This window comes from Aythya fuligula, chromosome 1, assembly GCF_009819795.1.
Source record: "Aythya fuligula isolate bAytFul2 chromosome 1, bAytFul2.pri, whole genome shotgun sequence".
Lineage (NCBI taxonomy): Eukaryota > Metazoa > Chordata > Aves > Anseriformes > Anatidae > Aythya > Aythya fuligula.
The window spans coordinates 146,017,388-146,041,575 of record NC_045559.1 but is presented as its reverse complement, the minus strand read 5'-3'; the positions used below and the strand labels follow the sequence as shown (position 1 = coordinate 146,041,575).

Here is a 24,188-nt window from a genome sequence, read left to right as displayed (position 1 = left end):
GCAGTTAGTTTAATGCTGTTTGTTAGTGTATTGTGTATATTTGCCCTCTTAACTTTTTTCTTTAAAGGTTTATGTACTGCAAACACATTCAGAAAATCTCACAAACTTTTGCAACTTACAGCATGGACAAAATGGATGCAGTTTTCACCTAGAAATGTTGAGTATAAGCTCTATGGCTTATAATAATGTAAATACTTTAGAACTTTGTTTTAATTAGAACTAGCCTTTTTTATCTTAAATGGTAACTAGTTACTGTATTTTAACCTGCAATGTGATGAAACTATTGAGTTGTAAGTCAAATAAGAATCGTGTAGTTAATTTCCTGTTTTACCCTTTGGTTTCCATCTTACTGTTTTTGTAATGCTGCCCTGATTAATCTGCCATAAAATTTAACTTTTTCAATGGTATCATAGAGTAGTCAGGAAATAGAGAACCTTTAAAGTTAATAGTAATGAACAAATTGCTTTAGATGAGAGATTACTTCATAGAAAACTTACAGTGAGGTAACTCATGCAGCTGGCAAGGTCAGTTATTGACAAGTTCATGAAATCAGTTGTAAATTCATAAATTCCCATTTTGCACTCACTTCCAGATGTGTTAAGATAAACTTGGATTTAAATTTACTGTGGAATTGAGCAAACCTTAATTATCATCATCAATTAGTATGTAATCTTGTGATTTTTCAGAAAGCTTCCAATCAAAAGAGAAGTTGCAGAAGTGCATAAACAGCATGAAATGAGTGACTTGAGTCTGATGTAAATGAAGAGAAAGTGTTACATCCATAGAGATTCAAAATTAGGAGCGGAATGGCTGAGGTTGGAGATGTGGCTGCAACTTTAATTTACATACTGGAAATTTGGCTTTTTTAATGTTGTATTTGCAAGCTCTAGTCAAAAAACTTGGTATGTGTTTCCAGCCTTTTGACTTTTTTTTTATCAGTTTTAGGAACAGGAAATCACTTGAATTTGCAATTTTCTAACTTTGAATTGCATCTGTGTTAGAGTAGGATAGACTGGTCTCAGTTTCTATAGGTCCTAACCCATAAATGGAGCAGCGTAAATGTTCCTCATTTGGAGGAATTGGATAAAAGTCTGCCCCTGCCATCTGAGAGAGAGTTAATTGACTGATTAGGGTGAAGGTTTTATTCCGTAGAACGTAGTGCGCAGGCTCAGGATGTTAAATTAGGCTAAATCCATAGGTACAGTTCTGACATTGATTAACTTTGGCTCATCTGGGCTTGAAAACTGGACCCATATCTCTAATGGTTATGCTGATTTCCTGATTTTTGTAGCATCTTGAAAATGTAGGTGCTCTGAAAGTTTAGTTTTGTGGCTTCAATTAGAAGAAAAGAAGAAAAGGAGAGGGCCATTTCCATATATTATAGTTCTAATTAAGATATTTTAACTGAAATGATCATTGACTGTACAGGACAAAGGCAAGAGTTTTGCTAAATAGAGAACCAAGCACTAACTTAAGGCTAAAGTGCTGATCTCTATTGATGGTGAGCATGCCCTTTTTTTGGAGGTTAGATTTTCTAATGCAATTTTGTCTTTATTTCTTCATACAGTTATGATATCAAAATCTAGTTACATGAAGATGCAGTGTCCCTTTTGACTGCAAATAGTCAAATATGCCACTTATCCCTGATACTTATAGTACACATCAAGTATTGCACCATCCCTTATATAGTTCTATGCAGAAAGTAGAATAGGGATGCTAAGATTTCATTATTACACTAATAATAATCAATAGTGTAATATTGCAAGAAAACTATTTTCTATTTATGAGTGATTATTCAAATACTGCTGTTAAAATAAAGTAAGTTGGACTACTGTAATATACAATATCAATGTCTGCCCTGTTCCTGCCTACTTCACTTGTTCAGTTATGTTGGAAGCCAAAGAATATTGACAGCGGTCCAGTAAGGATAAAAGTAATCGCCTGACTTGAATTGTTCTAGTTCACTTTATTTCAGGTTTGTTAGTGTATTGCTTTTGCAGAGAAATACAATATGTTGCAGTCTCTAAATTTCATGAAGTTGTTGCATTGTTTTTCTAATTGATGAGAGAGAATTTGGGACTCTATTCCTGTGTAAATTTTTTAGTAATATTAAAAAATAATAACTGTACCCTAGTGAAAATATTTTGATTTTTTTTGTGGTATTTACCTTCTCATTTTAGCTGAAGCATATTCTGTGCACAGTATGTCCTACAGCCATAAAAATGGTTGCTCCACTAACTATGGTATTCATGGACCCTTGAAGAGGGGGAAGCAGGTGGTCACAATGTCCTCATATGAGTGAAAAGGTTTGCTGTGTAACTGACTTTTTAATGTGGATAGTACCTTTTAAAGTATCCATAATAACTGCTGGATTTTCACTGAAACGGCATAATTAATGCAATTTATGTATGGTTAATTGTGTATTATTTATAATGGTGACGAACAAGTGTCCACAGCTCTTTACAGGGAAAAGCCTTCTTGGTGCCATGTTTTGTTTTGCTCTTTTACACTATTTTTGAAATGCTGGATATCGTACAGTTTCAAAGATCATATCACAGCATGTATGTAAATGTAAAAATGACCTCTAAACACAGGATACTATTGAATCAAAAAAACAGGAAGCAGATGCAGCTGTTAATTATACTAATTTGAACTTAATTCTCTCATTCCTTGGCTGTTTCAATGCATTTCGCTTGTGCATCATCATGTTCACCTCTTTTTGTCTAAAAAATCTTCTGCAACTGTCACTCGAACAGTTGCTTATTTCTTAGCGACTTGATTTAGAGCTAGGAGAGAAGTTTCAAATGCAATATTCTCTTGGGATTGAGATGCACCCTAAGGGTCAGGATGTGGCTCGCTATGCATCCATCCAATTGAGCACGAGTAGTGGCTCATCACTTCAGAGTTTTTTTTGGTCAAAATACTTGAATATTGGGATAGGAAATCTTCTTATCTCCTTACCACAAATCTTACAGTTTTTGGAGAAATCACTTTGTATACCGTGATGGGATGCTGCAAGACCCTGAAGAGTTACTTTTCCATTCTGGTTTCTCATGCTCTGCTTGTCAGGTCTGGGGAGAGTAACTGACGTGCTGGAACAAATAATACCCATGCATCTGTTTCTACCAGATGACAGACTTACCATGATGTTATAATTCTAGCTGAGGCAGATACTTCAGCCACTTTCTTATTAAAGCTGTCTTGCATTTGTTTAAATATGTAAATTCCTGCCTCCTATAGTGCCAGAAGCATCCTATCTCCTGTATGTAGATCTGCAGCAAGAACTTTACTACCATTCTTTGACAGTGGCTTAATTTTAATTCTTCTTTGCAAAAGTTCATGTGTCATGAGCTGCATTGTGATGCTTGTAAAAAAGCATCCTTAACTTCATTTTACTTCTTCACAACGGCTCTTCATCCTTCACAGCAGAAATCTAACAGATTCTTCTTAGTTCCTTTCGATTAGCCAATTGTGAAGTTCTTGTCATACTTTTCTCTTTGAAGTGACATCTTTCACATTTTAATTATGATCACTCTTGTAACATCTGAGCTTTCGTTCCTCTCATTTGCACTTTTGCAACTTTACTTTCTGAAACTCAGTCCTCTTTAGTGAACAGACAGAAGAATTTTGTGTAGATTTCATGAGCATAAACAGCAGAAATCAGCTATTCCTTTGCTACTTCTACCAGTTCCCCTTTCAGGGAAACTTCTGTGGCTTGTTCCCTGAAACTGTCTCAGGGTTTTGACATCTCCTCTGTTAGCTGAGTTGTACTTACTACGTGGAAGTAGGTAATGTTTCATCTTTCTGGTTTTCTTCCTGCTTTCTTAAAAACTTAGCAGAGACTTGCAATTCTTTTTAGTGTGTGCTTGTTTTTGTTAGCTAGCTAACTTAGCTACCCAACTATGAATACAGAACTGCAGCCTGTGTGGTGTTAGAATACTTCTGAGTATGGCTGCAATACCATTACAGTGACATCTCTTAACTTCCAAAGCTGTGCTGCTATACTGATTCAGCGTAGAAAAAGCAACATCCTACTGTCTTACAGTCCATAACCCCGTCTTGAGAATAGTGCTTCTGATTCTCACTATTTTTTTGTTTAGGAATAGCAGTTAGGTACTGTTTCAACAGAATTGTTCTTACCTGTTAATTAGTATATTAATACTTACATGATCTTTTTGGTACTTTTCAAACTGCTTCACTGCTTCATACAGTACTCCTTTTACAAATCTGATTGCCAGCTCCCCATTCAGCTGTCAAACTTTTGGATTAACTACTGCTGCATTACTAGGCAGTATGGTATAGCTAAGAAAAATGTGGCTGTTCTGTTTTCATTATATATCAGAAACATTTTTAGGGCCTTAACCACAGTATTCACGTAGTTACTGTTCTGCAGTATGGAGGCTGCAGGCTTGGGGTCTCTTTCTTCCTTTCCCTTCTTATATAAATTCATACAGAGAGGCAGAGTCAAAGTGTTTTGTACATTGCAGTGGTGAAACTAATTCTGCACAATAATTACAAATAAAGCTTGTTAATTTCTTCCACGTTTGGTTTCATACTTGATTGTTGTTGTAGAAGAACGTAATATGATATGTGACCATGAAATAAGGAAGTAGTTTGGGTTAGTTTTGAGAAAGGATTTGGGAATACTGAAGCAGCTCATATGTGTACGGATAGCTAATGAATCAGAAAGTGGGAGAGGCTCAGTTTTAGAGTAAATCAGGATGGAAAAGTGTAGTTTTCACAGTTAAAGCTGTTTTGAGTAATTACAGGAAGCTGTGGCAAACTCAGTAGTTGCTGTTCAGTTTAAGAGTGGATTATTCTTGGTGGAGGTGGAATAACAATAGTAGTTGTTGACGTAAGTTCAGAAATAGGAAAAAAAAAAAAAGTGAGAGGTGGTACTTCTTATGAGTAAAGTTAAATTCTTCATTAAAGCCATGATATTTTGTGACCTTTCTGGAACATAAAAAGGACACAGGATATGGTCCAGATTGATAGAGGAGCTTAGTCATTAGTGACAAGCCTTTGTGATTTATAACACTGGTTTCTTGGCTTTTCTTCGGTCCAAAAAGAGATGGATAAGGAAAAATGAGGTGTTACCAAGACTTTGAAGTCTTGATAACTCAGATTTCTGACAGGAATGTTAAGGTTTCTTCAGGGGCGAGTGATCTAACATTGTACATGTTAGGTACAATGGAAGAAGCGAGGGTGCAGTGTATTCCCAAATACAACAGTCTGCATAGTTCTGGTGGTTAGTCCTGACATAGATAGGGGTGGCGATCTGCATGGATGCCATGCTTGATCTGCTGGTACATGTTGCCTGCAGAATTGTTAAAGCAAAAAAGTGGCAATTAACTTCTGGTAGTAGATAACGTTGATTGGGGTTTCATTTGCTATTCTAGTTTGGGTGTTTTCAGTTGACTTGATCATGGTTTAACAAGTGTCTTAGAATCTGGACAAAAAAAACATAGGCAATTGTAGCATGGCCCACAACATGTTCAGGTTGGTCAGAAACAGTTTTCTTAAATTGTGTGACTTGTGCTACAGGTTATATGAGTTGTATTTCATTGCATGGAGCTTAGCAAGTCGTGGAAAAGCTTTGGAAGCTAGCACTTAGGGAGAACGTTACTACTCTGTTTGAGATCGATTCCTTCTTTCTGTTTCATGAGATGTTTTCAATACCTGGTAGATAGTTTTGTTTTGTTTTGTTTTTGAAGAAAGTCTAAGTTGAAAATGCTCTGTGAAGCTCCTTTAAAGTGGTTTCATACAAGTCAATAGTTTCTTAATCCAAAATATCTTCTGTCTGCTTGAGTAAGAGGACAAAAAAAAAATAATTATGTAGCTCGAAAGACATCCTATTCTCCCTTGTCACACATATTACTGGAAAATAACAATTCCATCCGATACCTTTAGTCCTTTCATTCATTCTTTTTTTTCCCTCTTTTGGCACAAAAATACCTGTTTAAAATTGACTTACCTTTTTTCTTTAGTTTTCCCAAGGTCTTACTGTCTATGATTTTTATACTAAATCTCTTGAACCTTTTTCTGAATTTGGCAGATTTGAAAAAAAACTTGCTTCCTTAATTTTTCAAGTTCTAGGTCAAGTTCTCTTGTCATTGCTTTTCAATTTATACATTCAAGAGAAATAAGGTAATTGTATTCGCTACCAGAGGCATCTTTGAGGACTCTGCGTTACAACACTGTTCATCTTTTCAGTTCAGAGCTTACTCTGAACTTTTCCTTAATAGTCTTCCATAATGCTTTCCTCGTTGTAAGCAACTTTTTGTGGAGTTCCTGGTCTGTGCCTAGAAACATACTAGTAGCAGCAGTGATGGTTCCGATTTTCATAGTTGGCTGGCTAAATAACTCCTCTATTGTCTTTGGACTTAAAGTGGCTGCAATACTAAAAAGAAGAAGTTGCTTTGGAATTCATTGTTGCTAGTGATCTAGGAAATTTCTACTTTCATTTGCATAGTGCAGGTCTTTTCTGTTATGCAGCGTTGCAAGCATGCTGTCATTTTAAGAGTTAACGTGTTCCTTAATACCTTTGTGAGTTGTTTAGGAATAATTTCTTATGTAATCGAGTATAAACTGAAAAATGTTGATTGCTGCTAGCAGGCAAAGTCACACATTTCTTCAGATAAAAGTTTACTTGGAAATGTGGATCATTTCTACAAGATGCTCTGAAAATCTGAGTCCACTGTTCGAGGTCTTTCTTAAAGAATTTAAATTGGAAACCAAATCAATAAACCAACATCTGATGGTGATGAATGTAGGATTTCTAATTTGCATACCGTGGTTAATGAATTCTTCCTTGTGCCAGCATTTGCTCAGTTGTGAGCAAATGTGTCTTATATACACATGAGAGCTCATTACAGCTGCGTAGTTCTTCATGGACCATAATACTGATGATGAAACATCACCTTCTGATGATGAAAAATCATCTTCTTCACAAAGAAGAGCTTCCTTCTTTCCAATATGCTCACCTTGTTACAATTTTAGAGGATGTTCTGAAAATCTCTACCTTTGTTTTAAAAGGTCTAAAATAATTTCAGCTGCCACATGTTTTGTTGTGAAATAAAAACTTGGCACCAACTTGCGCCTTTGTAGATGCCCAGTTTGTAATTCTAGCGTGATTTTTTTGTAGCTGTCCCCAGCAGTGGCACGCATCTGTTTAGTTAAGAAAATTTTTTCTCTTGGTATCTAAAAAAATCAAAACTATTTTGTGACTTTTGTATTTGGACACCAAAGGGTTAAAACACTTAAAGTTTAGTATTTTAAAATCACTTTGCTGTAGAAATTTTAGATTAGTATACTGATGTTTATAGGAATTCTTTTCTCACTGTGGGCGTTTTCGTGTTCTGATCTCTTTTTTTCTTTCTCCTTTTGTTTTAATCCTTGTATCTGCTAATTTTTGTATAGGAATAGTTACTAATTCTCTTGAGATACAGCCTACTAAATTTAAAGTAATTGAAGCCATGAGTTGACTGGTAATTTTAATCCATTCTATATAAATTTCGGTGAAGAACTGACAAATTGGTTTCAGGATGAACGTAATGATGCTTTAAAGGCATAAAAGGCTTAGTATCTTGTTGTTAAGGTGGTCACATGAGAATGGCTTACATAATGAATAATGTGCTACAGCACTTTATGTTTGTTAATGTAACTTTTAAGCTTAATGTTGCCTGCAAATATGTGATCCCTTATGATTATAAGTTTCCTGTTTATGCACCATTGCCCGTTTAAATCAAACAGAAGATTCTGAAACTGTGAAAACTACACATGTCAATGTTTTACAGCTACGTAATTCGAATTGACTTGATTTTTTCAAGTAATCCTAGAAAGGGGGAGCATTCCATATAGAAACTGCTGAAACTGCCACAGGTGCTTCTCCGAAAACCTTACAGTTGTGGCATTGAATGTTCAGTATCGCTTCCTTTCTGCACACAAGGCATACTGTTGAGGTATTTGTTGCGGTGATTGGTTTTAATGCTAATCTAGGAATTCAGATATAGAATCTATAGATTTGCATGCTTTGCTTACCCTAATTTACAATTATCTACTTTTTTTTATTTGTAAACTAACAATAGATAAGTTGAGATCAGTATTTTTTAACAGATATTACATTGATATACAAAAACTGTGGTTTATTTTCTTAGATTGTCGCATGGCATTAACAAAAGCACAGTGAGCTGTAGGTGATGTAATCACTATTTAAAATTAGAGGAATTTTTTGCATATGACTGTTTTTTCAAAAAGATTGAATGTTGAATTTTTGTAGCAAATATTTGTTTTGTTTTTCAAGGTATGTGACATTATAAGTGGAAGATAGAGTATTTCAAGTAGTACATATCAAAGACACAGAAATGTACTTGATTTTTTTCTTTCTGTGAGTATAAAAATATGAACAACTAAAGCAACTTAGAATCAAGTTTGTCTAAGTAAATTCAGTATAATTTATAAGTCAATGCAAGAAACACAAGTCTTTCTTTCTACAGATCCTTCTAAGAGTAATTTTTTTGAGTTATCTTGAAGTAAATCTTCCTTACAAGAAGGTACATTTAAACAATTTTAAGTTATTTTTTTTTGTACTCTCTGTACCTTAATCACAGTAGAATTATCTTCCATATTTTCTGAGAGCTTGTCTCAGATTTTTCCTTCCTTTAGGGAACTTCTCAAAACAACAAATTGTGGTTAGATTGAGATAATAAAAATCTCCCTAAAATAAGGCTAAATTGAAAGTTACCTTTGTGTTTCTATATGCAAATCCTGTTTGGTCAGGATATTTATTTATTTATGAACAATGATTGAGTTATGCACACAGCCTTTTTAAAAGCATTTCAGAAGTAGGGAATAACTAAGCATAAGCTTCAAGAGTATCCTCTTTATAGTTGCTTTAATTTGATACCAAGACTCTCAGATGAACTGGGCCTTTAAAATGGGAGTTGTAATGTCAACTGGAGGGAGAAAAACAAAATTAAAAAAAAAAAAAGTTCTCTTCATGCCAAGATTAGTCAGTTTTGAAGACTGCCTGTGGACATCTCTTGATGGATGAAGAAATACTGGGTTGTAAGAGTGTTGTTTAAGCACTATAGAAGGTATGTGAATAAATGTATATACGAAAGTCAGAGTTCTAACTCTTAATAAACAGTGCGTGTTTTCAGTTCATTTATAAAACACTTGTCACTACAGAATTCAAGTGTTAAATGTAATCTGTCAAGAAACCTCAAGATCACCTACTTCTACTTCTCCATATCCAGATTTCCGTCAACTATTCTCATGGACCTTTTCTATTTATAATAACTTTATAGTATGAAAATGTATCTTTCCAATTGTATTTTTTTTCTTTTGCTTTGGAGTTAGCATCCCACACTTCTATTCTTCAAGGAAAATAATACATCTTTATCATTCCCAGCTCCTGGATTTTTGTCTACAAAGAAGGCTGAGGGTAAATAACATCATGCTTTTTGTGATTCTGATTTATCTGCAGTAATAAGAGTTACATAAATACAATGAATAAACTATAAAGCAAAATGAAATACTGCCAAGTTATCTTAAGAGGACTCATTTGTTTTTCAAATATGAATGGAAAATCAAATGGAAATGATGCAAGGTTCGTGCTTTCTAAGCGTAGAGCGAATCAATTTCCTGACAACGAAAACTGCACTTAGTTCTGGGTAAGGTTAAGTCAGATATGTTTCTCACTTTTTTCAGTTCAACCCTTTATACATATTCCTGTCTGGAGTAGGTGCCAAAAAAAGAACAGGACACAAGAATCGTCTTTTGAGAGGTATAGTTTTCAGTCTGCTTTCCTGAGCTTCTCCACCTGTTTCTGTAGCTGGACTGACCTCCTTCAGAGACATCTACTTTTTTGGACTTGATTTGGAGAAGAGAGGAAGTTTGGTGGTAAATAGAAAATACTGTACTGAGTCAATGAATGTGCTATTTAATAAAAGACTGTCTAATTGTAACTTGCATGTAACTTTTCAAGGCTTAGCCTGATTTTCTTTTCTTTAGTATGACTTTCTTCCATCCTTTCACATCTGATAGCTACTTCATAAAAGCATCTTTGGAAAATACCTGTCTGTCTAGCTTGTTACATGCTTGGTGTTCTTTCAGCTAGGTAGCCTAGTTTTGAGAAAACGCCTGAAAGGAAATACAAGCTTGTTTTCAAGTGTAGTATCTTAAGGGAAAAGAAAAGAGAAAGAGAGAAGGGGGGAGAGAGAGAACCTGCAGAAAAGTTCCTTGATAAGTTGTACGTTGTGAGTAATAGTTGGAGAAATAGTGCTGTCATATTTGCAGTATTATGAGAAGGAATAAAAGGGCCACTTACCTGAAGATTTAATATCTGATAGTATGTTCTCAGTTTCTTTGGCTCTTTCAAGGTTAGGGTTAAAGTCAGCTCATAACTACTACTAAAAGGATTTTTAACTTTAAAAAAAAAAAAAAAAAAAAAAATCAAGGATGGGTGGAAAAAGTTTTTCGAGAAATATGAAACTTTGTGGTATTTCCATCCATCTTGTCCAAAGGATTGCATTTTTTTCACTACTTTTCTTTCACAGCCCAAGTCTTGAAGTTGGTTTTAGTTAAAGTACCCTTTATGTAGTCAAATTGTTCTTATAAGCAGCTGTGAGAAATTAAGGAATGTGCCTTTCATAGGACATCTCTAATAACTGAGGCAGTTGACAATTTACTTAAACACGGTGATTAGCTCTCTGAGTTTCCTTTTTTTTTTTTTTAACAATGCAGTCTGTGTGATACATAGTTGGCTTAATATTGAAAAGAATCTTCTTCTTTTTCACCTGATAGTTTGCATCACTGCAGTTCATAATCAAGAACTGACATAGAGACAGATTGCATGTAAGAGATTGAACTCCTTATGCATCTTATACGTGGTCAGTGCAGTGAGCCATTTCTATTTTCCTTTCCAGAATAAAGTCTGTTTACATTAACAGCTTTTATATTAGCTTATGGACCTAGCAGAGCTAGCTGCTTCATTTCCAAACGCTGGCATCATTTGAGGTAATTTGAGATTCAGGAGAAGTGTTCCCAGTTCCTTGTAACTGCTGCTGCGACAGGGGAGTACTACTCAGAGTCCAGATCAGTGCTTTTAAAGAGTGGTGGAGTAGATGGCTGAGCTTTTTAATTCTTTCTAGTATTTCACTTCAGGGTTTCTGGAAAGGCTGTATTGGACTGGATTTTGCTGTTATGCACTCAAAATCCTCACAGTGATGGCATTACTTCTTATTCAATTGCATATTTTGGAAACACTTCTTGATGAATTCATGTCATAAAGCTATTCCAATCTGGTAAAACTGCGATATCTTTCTGATTTATGCGTGGGCTAATTGAGTTTGCCATATTTCTTGCAGTTATGATGAGCTAGTGTAGCATGGCTAGTTCTTTTAGCCATTTGTGTTGCCAGTGACAGGTTGTTTTTGTTTTTGTTTTTTGTTTCGTTTTTTCCTAGAGAAGGCTAAAAAAAAAAAAGCTGCTAAAGAAGTAGAACATTATTTTTCTAGATTAGGTTTCATTTTTCTCAAAAAAAAAAAAAAAAAGTTTGTGCCGTTTCTGTTGACTTCTGCTTTTCTCCTTCCTGAAAATACTGGAATACAAGCACGTTTAAGTGAAATGTGAAAGGATTTGAAAGTCCTAGAATAATCAAGTTTCTATTAAATTCACGGAACTTGACAACCGAATGTAGAAGAATTCCTTATGTTATTATTCCCACTGAGAGAGCAGAGAGAACTTCTGTTGTTTTCTCTTGAGTAGCAGTTGGCCAGCGAGTTTCTAGAGTCGTCTGCATCCCCTTTTATTTGACTTTATATTTTTTTTTTTTTCTAACTTCCTGACAAAGTGAGTTCTTGTGAAATTGTTAAATTCAGACTCAGATTTTATAGAGAGAGAAATTTCTAAACTCTTAGAATCAAGAATGTTACATCCAGTCTGCTTGAGCCCCTAGAAAATCTATGCAGTATTGCTAAAATACTTCCTTAGGACAAGTACTTTTTTTTGTTTGCCTGTTAGGAATAAGGCGTTTAAGAAGTGGGGAGGGGAGAGATCTATAAAATCTTACAAAGCTGATTACATATTGAAATCTGTCAGACATTAATTTAGATCTCATTTTTTTTTTGTTTCTGGGAAACAAACTTTCTCAAAATTTAGTACATATAGCCTTACACTCTTGGGTCTTAGTTCGTACATCTCCAAATGCCTCTCGCAGCTTATATCCATTACTTAACCATTACTTTGGGAAATGGTGACTTAGTCTGTCTGACAGTTACATCTTACAGTCTATTTTTTTTGTCTTACAGTCCATTTTTTCAAAGCAGAGCTATACTGTTCAACAACACCTGCTAAATGGGAGAATTATTATTCATTGGTGTTTCATGAAATCAGGTGTTAACACCGTATTGTTTTGGTCATGCTTTTATCTTTGCATATCTTTAATGTGCACATTTAGATTTCTTTTATTTTCCTTTTTGGGCCAGCAAATTTAAAACAATTTAGACAGAATGGAGTTAGTGGCTTTGTTCAAAATCAATATTGAAATATTACATCTGTATTACAGCACAAGTAAATGAGAACTGCCAGAAGAGCACTGAATACTGGTTAGCAGGATCCACAGCAGGCCATCTGGTGTAGCCCTGGAAAGGATCGACTACGTTTCACAGAATTTCTGGCCTCACAGTCTGTTCTTAAAAAGAAGCAGGTGAAAAAACACTTTGGAGATTCAACAGCCCTAACCAACTTTATACTCTGAAACTTTCTCCTAGTGCCTTATTTAAAATATACTTAGCTCTTGTTAATCCCATTCATACACTGCCAGCGCTGGATGCACAGAACACATTAGTCTCTTTGCAGCTGTCTGTTAGGTGTTTGAAGCTGATATCTCCACCTTGAGACTTCATTTCTTTTGACCAAATAGCTTTTTCAGTCTCCTAAAGTCTTGCTTTTTGGGATGCTCTTTGCTGCGCTTCTGGATTTTCACTAATAGTCCAAGTAAGTGACCACTTAAAATAGTCTAGAATGGAATGAGATTACCCTGATCTTCCTAGTTAATAACCTTTCTGGTTCTGTAGTATTTCAAAGTACCCTTCCAAACCTTACATAATGTAGCTGTATCTATTTATGGAATTAGCCTTGCTGCAATAGTTTCTGAAGATCTGTCTGGTCTTTCATTGTTACAGCAAATAAATTGCAGTGTTCTAGGAAGTAAAGCTGAGCTTTGTGCCCTGTGTTCTTTGCGTGAGCTGGATTGAGTTGTCTTCTACTTGATGTGAGTTACAACAGAGAAGTCAGGTCTCTTCATCTTTTGAATTCTCATTCTCTGGCTAGTCTCTTTCTGGACTTTTAAGTCTTAGACTTCAACTACTACAGTATATACTGTAGTATAAACTACTGAAGCCAAGAAACAAAAATCCATTTTTCTGACTAGTTAGCTGTGGTTTGAAAGGAGGGGAAAAAGTAGGAAAGATTCACTGGCATATCTTTTGCTTCACAGTCTAGTTGTGTCACTTCTAGCCTTCTTGTTGCCAGTTCTCTGTGCTTCCTTCTGACAGGATCCGGTATGTCTAAGCACAGACATACTGTATGTTTGTGTAAATACATGGCCTACAGCATTCTTGCAAATTAAACCTCCACAAGTCTACATGTCTTAATCTGGTTTCATTTATAAGCTCCTTGGTATATTAGGATGTTCAAAATCCAGTGCAATTTCTCTTGTACGTGGAAAAAGTCTTGGTTCAAATAACAAAGCAAGTCCCAACACTTATGATGTCACACACTTTGAAATGAGAAACAAACCAGAAAACAAAACTATAAGCAAAGCATAACTAAGTATAGCATCTTATCTTTTTTTTTTTCTATGTATGTGTATATTTTATTGTTAGGAGGAACAGTGATGTTGTTGTTACCTTAGAAACCAGAATGCCATGGACAATTGCCAAGTCATGTTAAGTTTGTTTTGAGTATTTGATCTTTTACTCAAGATAGAGATTGCAAAATAAACTGCAGAAGATGGTAACGTTCAAGGCTTAAATTAGTCTGAAGTTTACGTAAAGATCAGGTCTTCAGACTATTTTAGAATAAAGCGTTTTGAGAAGTTTAAATAGGAAGATGCTTTTTTAAGGCATATAGTATATTGATTTTATTTTAAAGTGTTTTGTCTCCCAAATTTTGCTTAGAAGCCAGATATATGTGAGAAAAGTTAAGTTAGTTATAATACTAAGATTGATAACTAATTTCTTAATGGAAATTTGCTAAGTGTATGCTTTCTCTCATCGCCAACAGATAGATAGTCAGTAAGGGCAGCAGCAGCAGCCAGCTAGGTTGATGAATGAGTGTAATTCAGTTTCTTTGTATTGTACAGCTTGAGAAATGCCAGTGGCCTGACAGCAGCAGACCTTGCACATACCCAGGGCTTCCAAGAATGTGCCCAGTTTCTCTTGAACCTCCAGAACTGTCACCTGAATCGTTACTATAGCAATGGCACCTTAAATGGGGTTCATCAGAACGCAGGTCCCAACCCATTCAGTGGTGGGACAAGTCGAAAGAGATCCTTTGAAGACACGGAGTCTGCTGGAGTAAAGAAAGCTAGAACGGAAGGTGAGACACTAGAGGTAAAAGGGATGGGGTGATATTGTTGCCAAGAAAGGAAAATAAACATTTTAAAGCCTTTCAGACTGGATGTTGAGTATTATTCACAAACTCACCGACATACTTAAAATACATGTGAATACAAGAGGTAGGTAAATAAAGCTTTCCATCCTTTGAAGAATATACATATGCCATAAGATCCCTGTTAGCATCTTGGCATGTTCAGAAATTTCTATTTCCGGAGAGTTCTGCAGTTACACGATGCCAAGAATAACATGCAGAAGAGCAGCAGCTGAAATTAGCTTCTGCTCCTTCCTCAATTTCTTCTTGTTTTGGAGAGCAACATAATATTGCCTTAATTCACAAAGAAGCCCGGGTGTTCTGATGGTAATTTTCCATTTCGGGATTCATTCACACTTCAGAAACTGTTTACTAGGCAAGATGGATGAAATAAATGTGGTGCAAAAAAAAAAAGTTTCTCAGTTGATACAGATTATATGGGTGACATTAAGTGAGCGTACATTAAATCCCCAGGATTTTGTTCCAAGGGAAGGGGAACGGATAAGTTACAGGAGGGTGTCAGACTAGAATGAATCTTGAGGATTCATTTTCGGCCTTGTACGATGAGGATATCGCTGTTTCCCCTGCCAGCCGTGATGGGATAGTACCTTGATAGTTCTGGTCTTAAACTCCATTAAGCTCTTATTAAAGGGAATCCAGCATTCGGTATTCAAACCTCCTTTGTTATTCCTGCGTCCAGCACTGGGAGAGGGACTTTGCAGGTCGTCACTGAAGCCACTTTCATCAGTTAAAGTTTATGTTGCTCTAACAGATGCGGCCTCCAGCAAGCCAAATAAAATGGGCTCAGCTGGTGCTTAATTCCAGTGAACAAGAGTGGAAATGAGGCCAAAACAATGCTTTAAAATTGATACGGACAATGTAAATGACATCAGTATTGTCTCTCCGTAGTATTTAAGAGTTGTTCCTTCTGACTGTTCATAATCAGCAATCTCTTAGTTCCAGAAAATTCCTCCAATCTAGTCACGAGGTTGTGTTTCCCCCAAAATGTGCAGGAGTGGCACTGGGCTAGCTATTTTTATGATGTATGTTGCCAAGAAATAGCAGTATCTGCATTTCCTTTCAGCATAAACAGCTGCAGCTGTGGATGGGGCAAACAAAATATGTTTAAGTGAATGAGGTCTCCTAACCAAAAATGGAGACATTAGAGTAGAGGAGCAGTGTGAGTAATTTTTGAATTTATTTTACAAGTATAATTCTTTAAGACCTTTGCGAGCAAAGGGAGATGCTTTGTTGCGTTTGCTTGAGGGTTTTCAGTGTAATTAAGAGGTGCATCCAGACTGTTGAAGCTGAAGTTTCTGATCAGATGTGTCTGCCTTCAAAGGCATTGGCATCAGTAATGTCTGTCATATTAATGCAGGAAGCCTGTTGGGGTGGGAATGAGTCACTGGTCTTGAGGCACTTTGTAAACAGTGAAGGTGAGTAATAAGAAGTCATCAGTGTATCTTTGCGCTTAGCTAGCCTTTTTCCAAAGCACTACCAATTTTGGGGCAATTTTGCCCTTATCACAGGCACACTGTCCTCTTGTCCTTTCCTTTAAAGCTGTTTGCGTGGCAGATTCTAGATTTCAGAGCGTGTAGACACCCTGTGTTTGCTGGAAGGGGTAGGGTTTTGATGGCCATACCCTGAGTTAGAACAATCCCTCCTTTGGAAAACCTATACATCGTGCCTTAACGTGGGACTGTAAGCAGCAGGGTTGGGAGAAATACTTGAGCTGTCCTGAAATAGCTAAACTGGGCAGGGGGCAAGAGTTACGTACACATAATTTTGTTCATATGCACACATGTATACCTGCTGCCAGGCACACAGTATTAAAACCCTTTGGCCTCAAAATTACGCAACGCTGATACATGATACACTGCGATGGAAATGAATTACTCTCTGCTATTGGAATATAAAAATGAGCACCATAAGCTGAATGTAACAAATATACATCTGTAACTACTCCTGTTTCAAGACAGCATTCAGAACGTACACCAGATAGTTTGGGCTTAGAAACATTAGCAGGGTTTTATGTTTTATGTCCATTTTTGTGAAATTGGATCCAGCACCTTCTTCTCCCTGCTTCCCAGGCTGCTTGGTGCACGGGGTCAAATGCACAGGTGATGCACGCCGGGCCAACCCATCTTATGGGTGCATTTGTCACAGTCCCATCCCCATCCACCTAGCTCCTGGCCCTTGGCAGGCTGCCCTGCGTGCTCCACACAACGCTGGCTCGCTGTGAGCAAGAGGTGACCGGCTGTACCAGCACCATGGCTGCTGCTGTGTGCCCTTTGTGGGATGGGGACAGGGAACGATGCTGGGTGTATCCTTGGATGTGCCAGCGTGGAACTGCACGTCATGTTCCTCTGGGTGGCTGCAGAATATGCCTTTCCCTTCCTAGTTTAGGATGATGTGAGGTTCACTGATCCAAGGCCCTGGTCTCCTTTAAGCCCCATGCGAGCTCTTTGGCCCTGAAACACATTAGTAATTGCTGGAGGATCCTTACAAACAAATTACCAAAATTTCTGTTGTGCCCAAGATAATGCAAGCTGACTTGCAGTCTACTAATGTAACCATTTAAAACAGTGCTGAGTGTATGCAGGGTACAAAAAGGTGTGTTAGTGTCGGTGTGAGAGCAGTGCAGGGTCTGCTGGGCTAATACTGCAGGAGTACCTCAGCAGGTAGCTAAAAGACACTGCAGTCAAGCCCGTCTGGCTTGTTAAAGCATTTCCCACAGCAGAGTACCCACTATTTGGCTTTATCAGAAAAGAGATCGGTTTGTTCAGCTCTTGAAGGGAGCCCTGGAGCAGTCTCGTAGGGCTGGGACAGGGTTTTTGGGAACTGGGAGCCAAGGAGGGAGCAGTCCCGGCTGGCCAGGTGGACATCCTCTGGGATAGAGACTGCTTTATATCCATCGGGCACGCTGTAAAGCCTAAATGTGGGTAACCTAAATTCCTCTTTAGTCAACCTGTTAGTACATCAGGCTAGCAACTGATACACAGGTGCAAAGTCTGACAGGTACTCTGGTAATTCTCCATTTTGAGGGATGGAAATGACAGTGTAACTACTGAGCATTTGCTTATTTCCCATCTGGAATCTCAAAACACATCAGAAGCTTTCAAAAGCAAACAATTAAGATGTAAGGCCAGGCTGGATGGGGTTTTGGGCAACATGGGCTGGTGGGAGGTGTCCCTGCCCATGGCAGGGGGTTGGAACTGGGTGGGCTGTAAAGTCCCTTCCAACCCAAACCTTTCTCTGATTCCAAGATTTCTATGTAGAAAGTTTTTGTTTTAATAATCAAAATACTTACCTGTTGGCTGAATGTTGAAGTGTGCACCAGTGACTAAGCTTGCCTCTTTTTTTCCATCAGCTTACAGCTTTGATGGCTTAATACCAATGATGAACGGAGGAGTTGAGGACGATGCTGACAATATGCACGTTGACAGAGAGTTTGCTGTTGTATCAGGTGGGAGTGGACAGTTTCCTGTTAACTACAACAACATTCAAATGGTTGAAGACACCAAACAACAGGAGAGTAGTTCTGTTGGACCAAAAGAAATTGAAATATACACTGTTTCTGCAATGCAAACGCCTTGTCGTTGCAAGAACCAATACGCATTTTATTTTTAAGTATCAGACTTAATCCTTTACTTTTGCACATTGTCATCTAGAGTCTCGAAAACCATTGTATTGCTGTAACGCCCACTATTCTGGGGTTTTAGTGGGTATCTAAAATTAGCTGTTTCATGACAAATATTGTAATGGTGAAAGAGAAGGTTTGTTAGTAGTTCTCAGATAAACCGAACTCGACAGTGGCTGTTTCACTTTTAACTTAAGGCTTGTATTATGTTGTGCCTTGCTTTTAGTTGCCATGATTTCAGGTTATAGAAGATTCAGAAACAATTTAAGTGATTCATTTCATTTCCATTAAATAGATTTCATTGCTAATAAGACTTGATAGGGAAACATTGTAGCACTTATATATAGCTTTGAAAATAATACAACAACTAAGCTATATTCAAAATAGTTCAAAAAATGCTATATAGGGTAGTCTAGACATACGTAGTGTGTTTAAAATTTATTCAGACAGCAATATAAGTGCAGGATCCTGCTATGAGCAAATCTGTGGTTTTTAATGCAAATAAAAAGCTTCATATTGCTGGGCTTAAACTGGTATTTGGAACTAAAGTACCTTGGAAAATTGTTTGGACTTTGTACGTTGATCTTCATGAAACAGTCATCATGTCAGTAGTGCTAGTGAATATTAATGGTCTAAGATTTTTTTCAGGGCTGCTGAATCAAGATGCTTTTGGTAACCCCGGGGTGTTCATAGAGTTACTATTATAGTGCTTTATCATTATTATTGAGAAATGAATTTCTTAGCGTGTTCTGTGATAAAAATGCTTATGCTTTGTACCACAGATCAGATTCGCCAAAGGGAATGATGACGGATAGATATTTTAATATATTAGAAGTAATATATATACATATATATACAGTCAGTACTTAAAAAGTAGATTATGATATTTTCCAGTGATAATTACCAAGTGTTCTTATTTATGGAAAAATGATTGTCTTTCATAAATATTCTCTCTTGCTATAGGTGCTAATTTTTAACAAGTAGTAACATTCTATAATTATCACTAGAATTATTCATTACCTACTTTTGCATCTTAACTAACAGTAGTGCCATTTTTATTAAATTTGATTTGGCAAAGCCAGCCTATAAGGGTTTATTTTTAACCAGTTAACATTTTGCACTTTTCAGTTAATAAACACTATCTGAAATTCCTTCTGTGCGTTTTCATCACTGAAGTATTAGCCTTGATGTCTTGATGGGTTTGGGTGCTTTTTTTTTTTTTTCACTTTCAGTGAGAATTTGTGGTTAGCCAGTTCAGTTGATGTGGTTATTTTAACTCATGTAGGGATGATACAGGAAATTCCGGTTAGTATATCCACCGAGTTACAAAGCTAATACATTTCTTGGCATTGTGCAGTGCTGTATGTGAAGTATCAGTATCGTAATCCATATTTCAAATCATGTCCATGCGAAGGTCTAATAGGGAACCAAAGCTTCTGGTTCTTCCTTGTCAAACAGTGGTACTCATAATACATCACTTTAACAAAAACCCGATGTTTTATAAGTGTGGATAGTTACCCACAGTCTAATTATGGGCTTGATTTGCAAATACAGAGTAAATACAACCCTGTTTTGCACATAGGTTTATGCATTCATGTATACACAAACACATGTGCATGTATTCGAGCACAAGAACAATGTAAAATCTTTAAATGTCACCTTATGGGTCTGCATTTCTACATTTGCCTTGCTAATCTTTACCAATATAGACGTAACTTTTAAACATCCTTTGCTAGTAGGCATTTTTAAGGCAGAATATATCATGCAGCTTTTGAGCTAGTACTTTTGAGTACCACTGCAAAAAAATACATTTCAGCCATGCTGCTGAAATCTGTTAATGGAAATAATAATTATTGTACTAATTACTAAATTCAAAAGAGAAATTGCTCTAAAACAGTTGTCTCTTTTTTTTTGCATGCACGTTTTTAGAATTTTGTTTCCTGCCATTAACCTTTTTTAGTCTTCTGTGCACTCTGCTGTTGCTATTGTATGGCCTTTTGCATGTGGATTGTGCAGATGTTATTATAAACTCATTAAATATAAACCTGCTCACGATCTTATCTAGCAGGCTGCTAGATAAACTGAAGTACTTTCTGAATAAAGGAACTTTGAAACATTTTATATTAGCCTTCCAACATAGTATTTCTTTTTTTTGGCCTACTTCAGAGTATACCATGCTGTGAGAGTGACCACTGAAAAGAAAAATAAATAAATAAATAAACACAGATTATTACTGAAAATAAAAAATAATAAAAAACAACTCATCACCCTCTCAGAGATACTCAGTTCTTGTACATATATGATCTTTTATCCCAAGAGGGCATTACATTTAGGATGGAAACAAGCCTTTTATTCCACCTTTCAAAATGCTGTCCGGAATGCTGCCTGCTACACTTGTTTCACAGAGTTAAATGAAATCATTTCTGAGCAATTCACCTTGTCTTTGAAAGATTAATACCAGTATATTTGCACATTGAACGTAGATAGATATTTCGACATCACAATCCATGACTCAAGCTTAGTGCTCAGCTCTCCTTGCTTTGAACTACCGATGTTGGTACAAATAAAGAAAGGGCAGATTTATTTTCGAAGCTGTGTATGGAAACGTTTTTAAGATCAGTGGAGTATAGTGGAGACATTTTGATGTATTTCGATTTATTCTTAATTTTTGGTGACAGGTGTATTTCTTAATGCAGATATGAATAGCAGTAGCTCCATATTGAATGCACTGACAAATGGATGTGCCATCAATGGACATTTGGATTTCACCGCCGCGCAGCAGCTCAGTGGGATGGATACCAGGCGTGAGGAGTGTGTAACAATAACACCTAACGGCATCATTCCTGGGATAACTTCTCCCGGCAGGCATCGAATTCATACCAGTAACGGCACCGAGGAGCCGGAAAAGGCCATGAATAACCCCACTGATATGTGTGGGTCCCTTCACCTGAATGGAAGCCCGAGCAGCTGTGTTTCCAACCGGCCCTCGTGGGTGGAAGACCCTGGAGATACTTTGCACTATGGACACTACCATGGTTTTGGGGATACTGCTGAAAGCATCCCCGAGCTTAGTAGTGTTGTTGAGCATTCCAATTCTGTTAAAGTCGAACAGAGGTATGACAACACTGTCTTAGGCACAATGTATTTGTACCACGGTTCCTAGATCGATGACCTTTGTATCGAACGCATATTGAAATTGCTACCAAATGAATCTGGGGGGACAAAATCCTCACATAGCATTAAATTTGAAGATTGCAACTTATTGCTATTTTTACACTTTGTTTATATGAGAAGTAAACCTTTAATTTGACAGCCTTATACAATAGTTGTAGTTTGTTGCATGTATGGGGCTTATTTAGTGATGAAATAGGTGCTGTTACGATGGAATGGTTATTATTTTCATTTTTTATGGAATGTTCTGGTTTTGTATTTTTTTATTTCTCAGCTTGTGAACACTATCTTTCCCTTTTTAGAGCTGTTTCCCCTTTTATTAAAACAACGTTTAAATGAATTTTGTGAAGAAAATGTTACATATGTGCATACTTAGAAGTAAAGATTTTCCTTTTCCCTATCTTCTGCTGAAGCTATGGTAGCAATATCAATGCCAGCTATCACTATGCAAGGTTGAAAAGTGGCAATCTTACGGAGCTTCTCTGACTTTACGGTTTTGTACATTTGTTCAGTATAATTAGATGTTCATCTTTACATTTTTTGAGCAAGTTGTTTAAAAACGCGGAGACAAAATTTGGAAAAAGTTAAACATTAACTTTTTCCGTAGCATAGGAGTGCTTTTTGTTGTTGTTGGGCTCTTTGCATTATAGAGTGGGAAGGTGGGTTGCCTTTGTTCAGTCGCAGTTGGGTGTGCCTCAGGTTAGTTCTGAATTTGTGGCATCTTCCTTTTGCTTCTCCTCTTTACGTGTATGCTTGATATTTTACCATAGCTCACAGACTGGAGGCATGTTGGCACTGTTCTGCTTTGTATGCAGTTTAAAATTACTGTTACTTGTTAGAGAATTTGCCAGGTCAAAATATTTGAGTTTGACTGTCTTGGATATACATTTATTGTCCTTTTTTTAACATGCTTTGAAAATGTAATGTTGTGTACTCTGGGCTATGCTCATGGATATACATTGTATTTAAAGCTTAATACACAAATCAGAATTCATATAAGTGCACTATATGAGCACTAATAATATAAGTTGCTGCTTTGTGATATGATAAATGGAGAGTGGGTGGGAAGAATATGGTAAATGAGATAAGCCCTCTGAATTGTGTTGATTTTTTTGTTTTGTTTAAAAAGGGACCTTTACAATTTGGATTTAAAAAAAAATAAACATATTACATTGTATCTGAAGACCGTGTTTAGATATTATATTTTGTTGGCAGTTTGAGCAAGTCCTTAATAGCTTTTAAATCATGTTTCTCTGTGATCTTTCTCAGTATAACTGTAGAACTGCTTAGTTTTGTCAGTGTGTGGAAGCAAATGTGAACAACTAAGTTGTCCTTGACTGAATCACAGAAACACACAGTAGATATTCTGACTGTAAAGGTTGTATCAGCCCTGAACTGCAAAAATAGCTTAAAAACATTGGCTGTCTGATTTTCCTGGAAACTGTACTCTCCCTTGAACATTTTCACATAAAATGGTACCGACTGCAGAGGAGTCAATGTTTTAAATACACTTTACACTCTGTGCGGTTCACTACCCGATACCTGTGGTGTATTCAGATGGAGAGCTGCATTCTGGCTGAGCTGCACTAGTAGGAAAATTGACCAGGCGTTTTGCAGATTGTTGGCCAGACCAGCAAAACTCCACGGTGCCTCCTGGAGACAAACAAGATGATTAAAGAAAGGTGAATCCCACCTGAGACAAGCTATTTCTGGCATGCATGTGCTTGAAGAACTGCATCTGGGCTGTGTTCTTAGATTGAATTTGCTGATGTGGTGCCTGGAAGCACGTGCCATTGCCATCATGCTCACACAAGACATTAGCTTAAATTTGTTGTTGTGCTTGGCTTGGGGATTTTTTTAGTATTTCCAGAGCTTGCTGCATGTGCTTCATTGTTTTCAAATAAATCAGAGCATCTTGTACTAATAATAATCACTGTCATCTTGAGTACTTAGCTATAAACTGAATCTTCAAGAACTTTCTTCGGGTATCAACTAAGTTTGCATGTGTCTGTTCACGTTAAAATTTTAGATACGTGACTCTAACATGACAAGATTTGTACTCTGTAAGACACGATCTTTAAAACAGTGTACACTCGGGTTTATTTTACTTGCTTTTCACATCTTCACCTTAAAATACTTTGGAAGATGGCTGTGTTTCAAATTCGAAGAGAGGGCTTGCAGCTTTACTTTAAAAAGCACTTCTTGTGAGGTCATCTGTGTGTGTGTGTGTTCAGCCACACGCTAGTAGACACATGATTTCAAGGTGTGGATCTGTTGCCAGGCACAATGGAAGCTAAGTATTAAGTTCTAATTAAATGCAGAAGACCAGTGAAGACTGTATGACGTACGGCCATATGACACTGGCAGGAGAGGAGTTACTAGATTAAGAATTTATACTGTCAAATGTGGACCTAGTTGTAGCAGGTATAGTCATGCCTTTCTACACGGAATCACTGATGACACAGATGCATTATTTTAAAATATCTTACTATTAAAATCACAGAATCACAGAAGTGTAGGGGTTGGAGGGGACCTCGAGAGATCATCAGGTCCAACCCCCCTGCCAAAGCAGGTTCCCTAGAGCAGGCTGCCCATGTAGGCATCCAGACGGGCCTTGAATATCTCCAGAGAAGGAGACTCCACAACCTCCCTGGGCAGCCTGTCCCAGTGCTCTGTCACCCTCACTGTGAAGAAGTTCTTTCGCATGTTGGTGCGGAACCTC

The 24,188-nt window shown here is 37.0% G+C and overlaps 1 protein-coding gene across 2 annotated transcripts in view; it reads left to right on the top strand.

Moving 5' to 3' along the window:
- The window catches only part of ANKRD10 (ankyrin repeat domain 10), a 36,734-nt gene extending 13,781 nt beyond the window's left edge, over window positions 1-22,953 (top strand). For both annotated transcript variants that reach the window (XM_032185533.1, XM_032185544.1), the window contains 3 exons: window positions 14,369-14,604; window positions 18,026-18,121; window positions 20,992-22,953. In XM_032185533.1, the coding sequence (XP_032041424.1) occupies window positions 14,369-14,604; window positions 18,026-18,121; window positions 20,992-21,458 (799 nt within the window). In that variant the 3' untranslated portion in view covers window positions 21,459-22,953. The remainder of the gene's footprint in view (window positions 1-14,368; window positions 14,605-18,025; window positions 18,122-20,991) is intronic.
- The last annotated feature ends 1,235 nt before the right edge of the window (window positions 22,954-24,188 follow it).